This window comes from Melanotaenia boesemani, chromosome 12, assembly GCF_017639745.1.
Source record: "Melanotaenia boesemani isolate fMelBoe1 chromosome 12, fMelBoe1.pri, whole genome shotgun sequence".
NCBI classification, from domain to species: domain Eukaryota; kingdom Metazoa; phylum Chordata; class Actinopteri; order Atheriniformes; family Melanotaeniidae; genus Melanotaenia; species Melanotaenia boesemani.
Window position 1 is genome coordinate 35,783,032 of NC_055693.1, and position 12,235 is coordinate 35,795,266.

The 12,235-nt window shown below is 41.3% G+C and overlaps 1 protein-coding gene and 1 long non-coding RNA gene across 3 annotated transcripts in view; one reads left to right on the top strand and one right to left on the bottom strand.

The window, feature by feature from the left end:
* Positions 1-9,588, top strand: part of LOC121649790 — a 19,648-nt gene extending 10,060 nt beyond the window's left edge. Inside the window, exons 2-3 of the long non-coding RNA XR_006012173.1 lie at positions 7,743-7,748; positions 9,479-9,588. This is a non-coding gene — a long non-coding RNA (uncharacterized LOC121649790). The remainder of the gene's footprint in view (positions 1-7,742; positions 7,749-9,478) is intronic.
* On the bottom strand, positions 1,646-5,519 carry LOC121649789 (homeobox protein engrailed-1-like). Of its 2 annotated transcripts, none has more exons than XM_042000845.1 (2): positions 4,757-5,519; positions 1,646-2,849 (listed from the first exon to the last, which is right to left on the bottom strand). In XM_042000845.1, exons 1-2 carry the CDS (start codon positions 5,292-5,294, stop codon positions 2,530-2,532), a joined length of 858 nt encoding a protein of 285 aa, XP_041856779.1. In that variant the 5' UTR covers positions 5,295-5,519; the 3' UTR covers positions 1,646-2,529. The 2 variants fall into 2 exon arrangements, with proteins under 2 accessions (XP_041856779.1, XP_041856778.1); XM_042000844.1 differs by having other exon boundaries at positions 1,646-2,852.
* Positions 9,589-12,235: the final 2,647 nt, after the last annotated feature.

The window sequence follows — 12,235 nt, forward strand, 5'->3', positions numbered from 1 at the left end:
TTATTACTATTAGTATTATTGTTATTGTTGTTATTATTATTATTATTATTGTTGTTATTGTTATTATTATTATTATTATTATTATTATTATTGTTATTGTTATTGTTATTATTATTATTATTATAGTTGTTATTATTACTATTAGTATTATTGTTATTGTTGTTATTATTATTATTATTATTGTTGTTATTGTTATTATTATTATTATTATTATTATTATTGTTATTATTATTATTATTATTATTGTTATTGTTATTGTTATTATTATTATTATTATTGTTGTTGTTATTGTCATTGTTATTGTCATTGTTATTATTGTTATTATTATTATTATTATTATTATTGTTATTGTTATTATTATTATTATTATTATTATTATTATTGTTATTGTTATTGTTATTATTATTATTATTATAGTTGTTATTATTACTATTAGTATTATTGTTATTGTTGTTGTTGTTGTTATTATTATTATTATTATTATTATTATTATTATTGTTATTATTATTATTATTATTATTATTGTTATTATTATTATTATTATTATTATTATTATTATTATTATTATTATTGTTGTTGTTGTAGCCATGCATTTCTTCATCAGCTGGCAGGAATCTGTTTATTGCCATCATTTACATGTAAATAAGAGCTGCTTTATTACCTTAGGGTTTAGAGCTCATGGGCCTCCGCAACACATGCGCACATGCACGCACGCACACACACAGACACACTGATTTAATTGTGATCTAGTTCTGCTCGCCTAGAATGAAAAAGCAGAAAAATAAATGTGAATTAATGACGTCTCTCTCTTTCTGTTGGATCTTTACTGAAGGCCCTGAATGTGAGCGCCAATCACATCCTCTTCCTCCTCTATCTATCTATCTATCTATCTATTTATCTATCTATCTATCTATCTATCTATCTATCTATCTATCTATCTATCTATCATCTATCTATCTATCTATCATCTATCTATCTATCTATCTATCTATCTATCTATCTATCTATCTATCTATCTATCATCTATCTATCTATCTATCTATCATCTATCTATCATCTATCTATCTATCTATCTATCTATCTATCTATCTATCTATCTATCTATCTATCTATCTATCTATCTATCTATCTATCTATCTATCTATCTATCTCATCCAGGCACAAATTAACTGATTAACTGCATCAAAATATTTTCCATCCTATTTTTTTTTTTTTTTTTCATTTTTTAAATATTTTTGTTTGTTTTACTTTAAACATTTTATTTTCAATTTATTTAAGAAACGGTTTAACCGTAAACTTTTTATTGTATATATTCATTTAATGAAGTTCCTCTTGAGGATTAATGAAGATTTTCTGAATCTAAATATTGAATTGTTAGTTATTATAATGGCTGTAACGAGCTTCAATAAACAGAGTAAACAAATAAATATGTAGGATACTGTAAACAAATTAGAATGGCGGAAATAAAAAAGGAAAAATAAGTGACGGGAATTCAGCCTGTTAATGTGGACACGCGTGTCTGGACCACCCCCCCCCCCCCCCCCCCCCCCCCCCCCCCCCCCCCCTCCAAGCGGGATGAAAAACTGGGTCAATGTGGGAGTTTTACTTTCAGTAGAAAACAGTTTATTTGGAAAGATGGATGAAATGTACAGAACATTTTCCTGCTCTTCCTCAGATGGTGATGATGACGCTTCACCCGCCAATATAAAAACACACCCTTTCGTTTCTAATTTGGTTGGTGTTTGTGATATTTCTGGAAGAACTGTATTATCCTGCTGATCCGAAACGAACAACGTTTCCTTAACTATTCCTTAATTCCATGATGGGAATAAAATCTGGCTCTGAACTTAAGGAATGAAATTTATTTATTACAAATCTGATCATTTTAAATATTGGTTTTGGTATTTTAATGAAAATTAAAAAAAAACTAAACTGAAATCCGGCCTCAGTTCTTCAGTGTGACGGATCAGATTCCTGATCAGACTGGAACTCATTATCTTTCATATTTACTCTCAAAACTTTCAATTATTCTCTCAAATTAATTTATTTCAATTTAAATGAAATAAATAAAGTGACTGACCGGAAGTGTGTGTGTGTGTGTGCGTGTGCGTGTGCGTGAGAGTGAGAGGGGATTATTCCAGTTCTTAGAACCCGGCTGGTCCAGAAAACGTCCTGAAACCGGAGTGAGCGGTGCTGTCTCGGTCTTTGGCTGATTTCTTTTTCATGGTCCAGAACCTGGACCCGAACACGGGCTACGGCGACGCGCGCGTGTCCGGTTCGGTCTCCGCCACGTTTCTTTTGTCTGTTCAGTTCCGGAAACGTTGAGTTTCTGAGAATCTTTGGTTTTGGGCCGCAGGCGAGCTGAGGAACGACCGGGCCAGACCGGACCGGTTCTGTCCTCTGAACATGACGCGGGAGCAGATCCGCCGACACGCGCGCAGTCCTCCCGTTCCCTCGTTAAATAGCTGTTTTATATTTACAATGTACAGAGTGTTAGAGGTCCTGGCCCGGTTCGGCGGGTCCGGCTGGTCAGTCGCTGTCCTCCTTGTCCTCCTGGATGGTGGTGGTAGAATGGTTGTACAGTCCCTGCGCCATCAGCTGCAGGGCCAGTCCGTTCTTGAAGCCGCTGGCCTTTTTGATCTTGGCCCGTTTGTTCTGGAACCAGATCTTGATCTGGGACTCGTTCAGGTTCAGCTCCTGGGCCAGAGACTGCCGCCGCTGCTCCGTGATGTACCGGTTCACCTGGAACTCCGTCTTCAGTCTCTGCAGCTGCTCCGCCGTGAAGGCCGTGCGCGGCCGCTTGTCCTCCTTCCCGCTTTTGGACTTTTTCAGTTTCCGGGTCCTTGGACCTGCAGTAAGGACGAAAGAACCGCAGAGCGGAAATATGAATATGCAGCGCGCGACAAAACATCACCGTAAGTAAACACCCTCACACACACACACACACACACACACACACACACACACACACACACACACACACACACACACACACACTGATATAACACGGTTACGGGCAGAGTTCACGACCTGGTTCTGACCGTCGACCTGAAAGCGAGTCTGGACCGAATTCCATGACTAAAACTCCTACAACTAATACTGCTAATACTACTACCAATACTACTACTACTACTACTACTACTACTAATAATAATAATAATAATAATAATAATATTCATAATAATAATATTTTTATTATTATTATTATTATTATTATTATTATTATTAGTTGTAGTAGTAGTAGTAGTAGTATTACTATTAGTGGTAGTAGTAGTAGTAGTGTAAGTAATAGTAGTAGGAGTATTATAAGCAATATTATTATTATTTTTCTTGGTAAAACTTTAAATAAAGGTCATACACGCGCAGAAAACGATGCTGCAACTAATTTTCGGTCCTTTTTGTCTGTGCACGTGCAGCAGCCCGAAGTCTGATATTACACGCACGCACGCACGCACGCACTCACATTTCCACTCATTTATTTTGATCGTATCATATTTTTCATTCAGTCAAACATCTGAAACAATCAAATATCTTTACACATATTTGCTGTTTTTTTTACAGAAACATTAACTTCTATAAACATTAAAAGATTAAATAATTATTCTGACTGAAGATGAAAAAGGAAAAATTTAGAGGAACAAGTTCTGTTTATGAAAAAACTATGAAAATAAAAATTAATCAAATAAAAAATAAAAATAAAAAATCAAATGTGAATTTGAATGTGAAATCCTAATAATAATAATAATAATTATTATTATTATTATATTTATTATTATTTTGAAATCATAATGTATGTTATTACTATTTATTATATATTTATCAGATTTAAATATAATATCCGAGCACTAAAAGTTTATCTAAGATAAAACAAGAAAAAATATTTCAGATTCATCAGACAATAAAACCAGAGTTTGGGGGGAAAATTCGCCTGGAAGCAGGAAAATGTTCTGGTGACTGAAACCCGCTGAAACGGGTTTTCCGTCTCTAGTTTTTACTGGAAATAAAACTAAAATTTTATCTGAAGAAAAGTCTGAGAGGCTCCGCGAGCACAAGTCACATTTTCCTCCATTTCCACAACCCGGAACCCAGCAGAACCAGACCCCACTAGAACCAGACCCCACTAGAACCAGACCCCACTAGAACCAGACCCCAGTAGAACCAGACCCCAGTAGAACCAGACCCCACTAGAACCAGACCCCAGTAGAACTGCTGCTGGAAATCAGAAAAAGTCTCTTTGTGAAAACAGCAAACGTCTTCTGGTTAATTCTACTCATGTTAAACTAGAACTGTTTTCGTTTGGTTTTAGTTTCATTTTCAATAAATTAGATTTATTTACATTTTTCTTGCACCTACAAACAAAATCACGAAGAAAGTTAAAATTCCTTTTTCAGCGATGAACAAGCCGAGCAGATTATTTTTAACAAGAAGTTTTTATCAGGCTGTTTTGAAATGAACGCACGCGGACACGAAATGAATAATTTCAAAAAGACATTTTGTAATTTACTAAATCACACACACACACACACACACACACACAAGATAAACAGTAAATATTGGGGAAATTGTTCTGTGGGAGTAAAAGAGGAAAAATAAAAAATGTTTTTCGTTGAAACAAAATAAAATTGAATCATCCAGATTTAATGAAATGACTAGAAATGTGAACGTAAGTAAATAATATTTGTGGGGTAAATTTCTTTTGTTAATAATGCAACTAGTTTTCAGGAAAAGTGTTTTTCTTCTGAATGTGTCGCCTTACCAGATGAGGGCCTGTCTGAGTACCGGGTACAGTACACCCAGGCCGGCCACAGAAGCGGCTGGCTCTCCGGTGTCGGCGCCACCAGGGAGGAGGGAGTATTCTCCCCGGTCCCTCCTGTCCTCTCCTCCGCCTTCACGCCGCCGCCGCTCTCGGTGGAGCCCGCGGCGGCCGCGGCTGTCCCGCCGCCTCCGTTGCTCTTTTTGGGACTTGCTAAAGATGCTGTGGAAGAGGAGGAGGAGGAGGAACTGTCACTGCTGCAGTTGGAGTCCTGGCACGGCGTCCCAGGAAGGCTCGGCCTGCTGATCGCCGGGTGAACGCGCTCGCGCCCGGAGCTGTGCGCCCTCTCCCGCTGACCCCCACCGTGCTCCTTCCTGCAGCCGAAGTCCGGCCGCAGAATGTTGTCGATGAAGAAGTTGGTGGTTCTGTGGGCCTGCTGGGCGACCTGCAGCGGCAGGATGGGCGGAGAGGGCAGGCTGGGGGCCGGAGAGACGCTCTCCGCTTCGCTGCTGTCCGTGCTCAGTTCCCGCTGCTCCTCCATCTCTGAAAAACGCTTCTCCTCTTCCTCTCTGGGTGTGTGTGTGTGTGTATCCAAAGATGAGCGCAGGAAGCACTAAAACACACTCATTTTCTCTCTAAATGTCGCCGCTCGCTGGAAAAACTCTCAAACTGTGTGGACATCCTTCCTGCGTGGAGGAGCCGCGGCGCGTCATGGTCACCGAGTCATCGGGAAGGACTGGCTGCTGCGCGCGCGCTGCTCTCACACACCGAGAGACTTCTCACCGATGTATGACAGCAAGTCCTCACACACCGCATCATCAGGAAAACACACACACACACACACACACACACTCCAACCCACGGAGCATCAGTGCCATCCACGGCGCAGCGGGCCAATCACTGACCGGGAGACTTTTGGACACAGAGTGACGACGTCCAATGATGTCAGAGGTTTCTGAGCCGAGCTCGAGGAGGCCAAACAAGAGGTTATCACTGCTGCGCGTGGATCTGTTACATCTCACACGCGCGCGCGTGGCTCTGCTTTTAGATGAAAATCAGATGCTCATTTTCCAGCAGCTGATTTTCACCTGAAGCTGAAAACAACAAACCATCAGATTCTTTTCTTTTACTTTCAAACTTTTACTCATCTTTATTCCCTGTCCCGTAGACAAACAGAACCCAGTAGAACCCAGTAGAACCCAGCAGAAAAATAATCAGCGGCCTATGTCTGCGTGTGTGTGCGTGTGTGTGCGCACGTGTGACGGTGTAAACAACAAAACAGCTCTATTTTTATTCAAACACACTAAACTATGTGTGTCCCACATATCCACCTTTACCGCGCGCACACCTCCACCCTGCTGTCTGAGGAACGGCCTCTTTGTTGCGCGGTATTGTTTCCAGCTTAGGACTCTGGAGAAATCCGCTCTTATCTCTGAGCGCGCGAGAGGAGCAGCGGCAGGATAATTTATAGCTTTTAATTAGTCTTTATTCCGCCTGATCAGGAGGACGTTCATCACCTGACTGCGCGAGAAAAGACCCCGAAAATCTCTGTCACCGTCCGCGGGCCGAACGTTTCATCACCGCGCGCGAAGGGGCGAAAGGAAGCGGCGCGCTACAGAGGAGCATTTTCAGACTGGTTCCAGGCTGTTTTACTGCTTTTCCAGTCTGTTTACGGGATGATTTTAGTTTTTTTTTTTCAAGGCATAATCGTGTTATTTAAGTCTAATTTTTAGTCTGTTTCCGGCTGATTTTCTGGCTTTAAAAAGAAAAGAAAAACATTTTATGGTGTTTAAATCCATTAATATGTTGTGTGATTTTGAGACCATTTTTTTCAAGTTATCTAAACTGATTTAAAGACAGATTTTCATGTTTTGTAAGGCTGTTTACAGGTTGATTTTCAGGCCGTATTCGAGCTATTTTTGCGGGATTTTAATGATCATGTTCCGACAAGAACAGAAAAGCTGCTGATCACCCGCAGACTCACTTCCCCGATGTCAGCCCAGCAAAACCATTATTATTATTATTATTATTATTATTATTATTATTATTATTATTATTGTTATTGTTATTATTATTATTATTATTATTATTATTATTATTATTATTATTATTGTTGTTATTATTATTATTATTATTATTATTATTATTATTGTTGTTATTATTATTATTATTATTATTATTATTATTGTTATTATTATTGTTATTGTTATTATTAATAATATGATTATGATTGTTATTATTATTATTTTTTAAATTCTTCTTATTATTATTGACTGGTTTTTAATCCCTGAAATGGTTTGATATTATTTAAGTCTCGAAGTGGCTCATTGGTTTTTAACAAAGCTCTCTGGGTGTGTTTTCTACCTGTCCATGTGTCTGCGGTGTGTCAGGGAATTTTAGTTGATACCAGTTTAATGTTGATGTTTGTCTCGTTTTGAAGTAAACAACGCGTCGCGTACATCAGAAATGTAGAGAAATTTAAACTTATAAATCTCTGACTGCGCTGATGTCAGACTGAAAGGCCTTTTCAGGCTCCCAGAACTTCCCGTTCGAACAAACTGGTTCCTGCTGGTGCTGCTGCACCACACACGCGCGCGCACACACACACGTGAGACGGGCTGATAGAAACTGTTCAGACAGGTTTTCTCGTGGAGAAATGAGTATACGTGTCTCCAAACACTCGTTTCGAGGTTCGGCTGATTCTCCTACAGGAAGACCCAAAAACAAGGAACGACCTGCACGCCTGCGCGTGTTGATAACGTGAATAGCAGTTTCCAACCGGAAAACAATCAGTTTGATCATCACAGGCCGCGCTGCAGAAACGAGACCTTTGAGATAGATTTTTACAAACAAACAAATAAATAAATTAAAGCTCGGCGGATAAACTGCTAAGAAATAACAATTTTCTTCTTTACTACATTAAAACAAACAATGTACTCGTGAGTACTCAGATTCAGGAAAAACTTTAAGTTTAAGTTTAGTTTCAAAGCAGATAGTGGGGGTGTCGGATGTGTGTGTGTGCGTGCGTGGGTGGGTGTGTGTGTGAGTGTGTGTGTGTGTGTGTGTGCGTGCGTGTGTGTGTGTGTGTGTGTGTGTGTGTGTGTATGTGTGTGTGTACGTGTGTGTGTGTGTGTGTGCTTGGGGGCGAGGGTCCTGAAAATTCGGTCCAGTTTGAGTCTGGCTGAGACCTCTGGTCTGCTGCTGTAAACCACAGATAACCTGATCCACAGCGCCCTCTGCTGACCGCACACAGTGTTGCAGGGAGACCGCTGACTCAGTTCAACAGTTCATCTGGAAACACAGAAAACATAAAGCTCACTGAGCAACAGACTGACTCCACACTGCTAACAGTTCAGGACAAGTCCACTGTACTCACTCAGACATCATTCTAAACCACAGTTTAGCTCCAAAATACAAACTTAATCATTTTACACATTTTGTTCTCTTCAGGCTTTTAACCAGCAGCACCCTGATAACCAGTTAGTCTGACTAGTTTTATACCTGTACAAACTCAACTGGAAAATCCATTCAATCATGTATCAGAGTATAAAAGAGGCTCGGGTAACTCCTACAGGTTATAGCGAAAGATGATGAAAGATGAGGCCAAGTAGGTGGTGGAGGTCATCCAGGACGAGGAAGGCGGAGGTAAGTACGTTTTTCTAATGACCAGAACCAGAAGCTGAAGCAGACTGAAGTTTCATTGCATTTGCTCTTTTTTGTGAGTTTAGTTTTCTTTTCCTTGCAGTAATAAATAAATTATATTTTGCTGCAATTTTATATTTGTGCAGATTTTTGTATTTTTCATACAACCTCACGTCCAAACCAGTTGGGTCTCTGTCTAAAATGTAAATAAAACCAGAATTCAAATATTTAAAACTCTCATGAACCCATATTTTTTTCCAGAAGGTAATCAACAACGTATCAGATGACGAGACTGAGACATTTTACCATTTTATGGAAAATATGAGCTGATGCTGATTCTGACGGGAGCATTGGTAAAGTTTGGATTACCTGAGCTGCAATTTTTCTGCAGTGCAGGCAGGCAGGAAGTCATCACACATTCACACCCAAACAGGGAGCCGATCACTGAAATCTGGGTAAGCTTTCGCACAGCTTACTTGTGAAAACACAAGTAAACCTGAGAACAAAAAGAACGTGTTTGAGTGGTTTTCATCCATCCAACATAGACAAGAAACAATGACCTTGAATACTCTGGCCACTGTTCCGCTGAGTTCCTGATCTTTACCATCACACACCTTGAGAGGAGAGTCACCTGCTACCTGAGTAAATGGTTGGGGCTAACATAGAGCTTAAAGGGGTAGTGCACCCAAAAATGTGGTTTTTGAGCTGTAAATAACACAGTTTTACTTAATTGTAATGAAAACCAACTAAACTGTTGATAAAATTTGCAATCTTTTAATTTCCTTAAAAAAATGGGATTTTGCTGGTAAAAAAAATGGCTCATAACGCCCCCTACAGGAAAAACCAGGTTTTGTTTATCACGATGTAGAGCTGTACTGGTGCTTCGCTACCTCACATTAAAAAAATTTAACATCCACACAGCCCCTTCCTTTAGATGCAGGTAGGCGGGTCCTCACTTTGCAGGCATAGAAAACCACGCCCACCAACGCACATGAAGGGATGTGAACTTATCTGGTGTAGAGCTGCTCGTTTCAGACTTCTGTTCTTTCACAGAGTTTCTGATGAAACCGGATTTCCTGACAGGCAGCTAACAGCGCTAACGGCTCAGACTGATAAGCTTTAGGACCACCTGGTTAATGTGGAGCTGAGGAGATTCGGGAGGGAAAGTCTTCCACCTCAAAGACCCTCTGTGGCGTAGCTGCTTTGTGAATCATGCACTGCATCTTGCCAGTGAGCTGAGCTGCTGTCTGTCAATCATTTCTGCCTGTGTATCCAGACCCGCCCACTCTCTGCCCCCTGATCACCCCACACCTCCCACCCTAACCCTTGCAATTTCAGGCATTGTTCAAAATATGGCATTGGGTAGAGCTTCGCAAAAAGTTGGGGGTGGAGCTACACTAAACTACATTTACACTGAACTCCACTCAAGTGTACCAAACCACCAGAACCACAAACCACAGTTACACCAGTTGCCTGTTAGGGCCTCCAAAAGACCACTGACCAGCAAGACTTAAATCCAGCTCATTCACATTTACTGCTTCCTACGTCGCCGTTGTTTCCTACATCATTGTTGTGTCTTACGCCACTTTCTATGTTGCAACCTACATTGTGTCGTATGTTGTCGTTGTGTCCTACATCGCTGTTATGTTTTACATTGTGTCCTATGTCATATCCTAAGTTGTTTTATACGTTGCAACCTATCACCACTGAGCTGTCATGTCCTATGTTGTGTCCTACATCATGTCCTACACTGTGTCCTACATTATCCCCGAGCCGTCATGTCCTACATTGTGTCCTACATCCCCACTGAGCCACCGTGTCCTATGTTGTGTCCTACATCACCACTAAGCCGTCGTTTCCTACTTTGTGTCCTACATCACCACTGGCAGTTCATGTCCTACTTTATGTCCTACATCATGTCCTGCATTATGTCCTACATCACCACTGAGCTGTCATGTTCTACATTGCGTCCTACATTGTGTCCTATGCCATATCCTACGTTGTTTTATACGTTGCACCCTATCACCACTGAGCTGTCGTGTCCTACGTTGTGTCCTACATCCCCACTGAGCCACAATGTCTACGTTGTGTTCTAAATCACCACTAAGCCGTCGTGTTCTACGTTGTGTCCTACATCACCACTGGGCCGTCGTGTCCTACGTTGTGTCCTACATTATCCCTGAGCCGTCATGTCCTACGTTGTGCCCTACATTATCCCCGAGCCCTCATGTCCTACATTGTGTCCTACACCCACTGAGCCACCATATCCTACATCACCACTGGGCTGTGGTGTCCTACGTTGTGTCCTACATTATCCCCGAGCGGTCATGTCCTACATTGTGTCCTACACTCACTGAGCCACCGTGTCCTATGTTGTGTCCTACATCACCACTAAGCCGTCGTGTCCTACGTTGTGTCCTACATCACAACTGAGCCGTCGTTTCCTACTTTGTGTCCTACACCACCACTGGCAGCTCATGTCCTACGTTGTGTCCTACATCATGTCCTACATCACCGCTGAGCCATCATGTCCTACATTGTGTTCTACATTGCGTCCTACATTGTGTCCTACATTGTGTCCTATGTCATATCCTACGTTGTTTTATACGGTCCAACCTATCACCACTGAGTTGTCATGTCCTACATTGTGTCCTACATCCCCACTGAGCCACTATGTCTACGTTGTGTCCTAAATCACCACTAAGCCGTCGTGTTCTACGTTTTGTCCTACATCACCACTGGGCCGTCGTGTCCTACGTTGTGTCCTACATTTTTCCCGAGCGGTCATGTCCTATGTTGTGTCCTACATTCTCCCCGAGCCGTCATGTCCTACATTGTGTCCTACACCCACTGAGCCACTGTGTCCTATGTTGTGCCCTACATCACCACAAAGCCGTCGTGTCCTACATTGTGTCCTACATCACAACTGAGCCGTCTTTTCCTACATTGTGTCCTACATCACCACTGACAGCTCATGTCCTACGTTGTGTCCTATGTTGTGTCCTACATCATGTCCTACGTTGTGTCCTACAACACCACTGAGCCGTCATGTCCTACGTTGTGTCCTACATCACCACTGAGCCGTCATGTCCTACGTTTTGTGCTACATCATGTCCTACATTGTGTCTTACATCACCACTGAGCTGTCATGTACTACGTTGTGACCTACAACGCCACTGAGCCATCATGTCCTACGTTTTGTTCTACATCATGTCCTACATTGTGTCCTACATCACCACTGAGCCACAGTTACCCCCTCATCAACTAGGGGCTCCAAAACAGAGCAAATTCCCATAGACTCTCATGTTAAAAAGACCAACTTCACAGCAGAAATAAATATGTCTAAAGCCTGGTACAAAAATCCATTTTAGCATTAATAGGTCAAGTTTACCTTCATGACAACTGTGAGAGGGGGGTGAATTTCTTTCTAACTCATCCGTTGGATGGTATTTAATTTTGAAATTCGGCATAATTAGGGGCGTGTCCATTTTAACGACAATATCTGCGGAAAGAAGGGAGACTGCAGCACAACCGCAGTTTTTAGCCGGCTAACAGTGTGCTTTAGCTTTAACCCACCTACCTCCATTAGCTGGTTAGCTAGCTCTTAGCTACAGGCTTTTTGGAATTTGATAGGTGTCAAGCATCCACCCCCACGCTCACAGTCCCCCTCTCAGCTCCACCTCTTTTTCCATTTTTGGATTTTCCAGGAATGATGACATGTGTGATGCTGCCAAGATGGCGACAGTGGGAACCGCCCAATGAGCTTCAGTTCAGCTCTTCTTTGGGTGACATCACTGAGGTTCTGTCTATGATTTATAAACAGTCTATGCTTCTGACTCC

Bases quoted from the DNA above. Each gene is read 5' to 3' on its own strand.
- LOC121649789 (XM_042000844.1), bottom strand. From the start codon at position 5,294: ATGGAGGAGCAGCGGGAACTGAGCACGGACAGCAGCGAAGCGGAGAGC. The intron at 2,853-4,756 runs GTAAGGCGACAC...TCGTCCTTACTG, and splicing joins CTCAGACAGGCCCTCATCTG to CAGGTCCAAGGACCCGGAAA.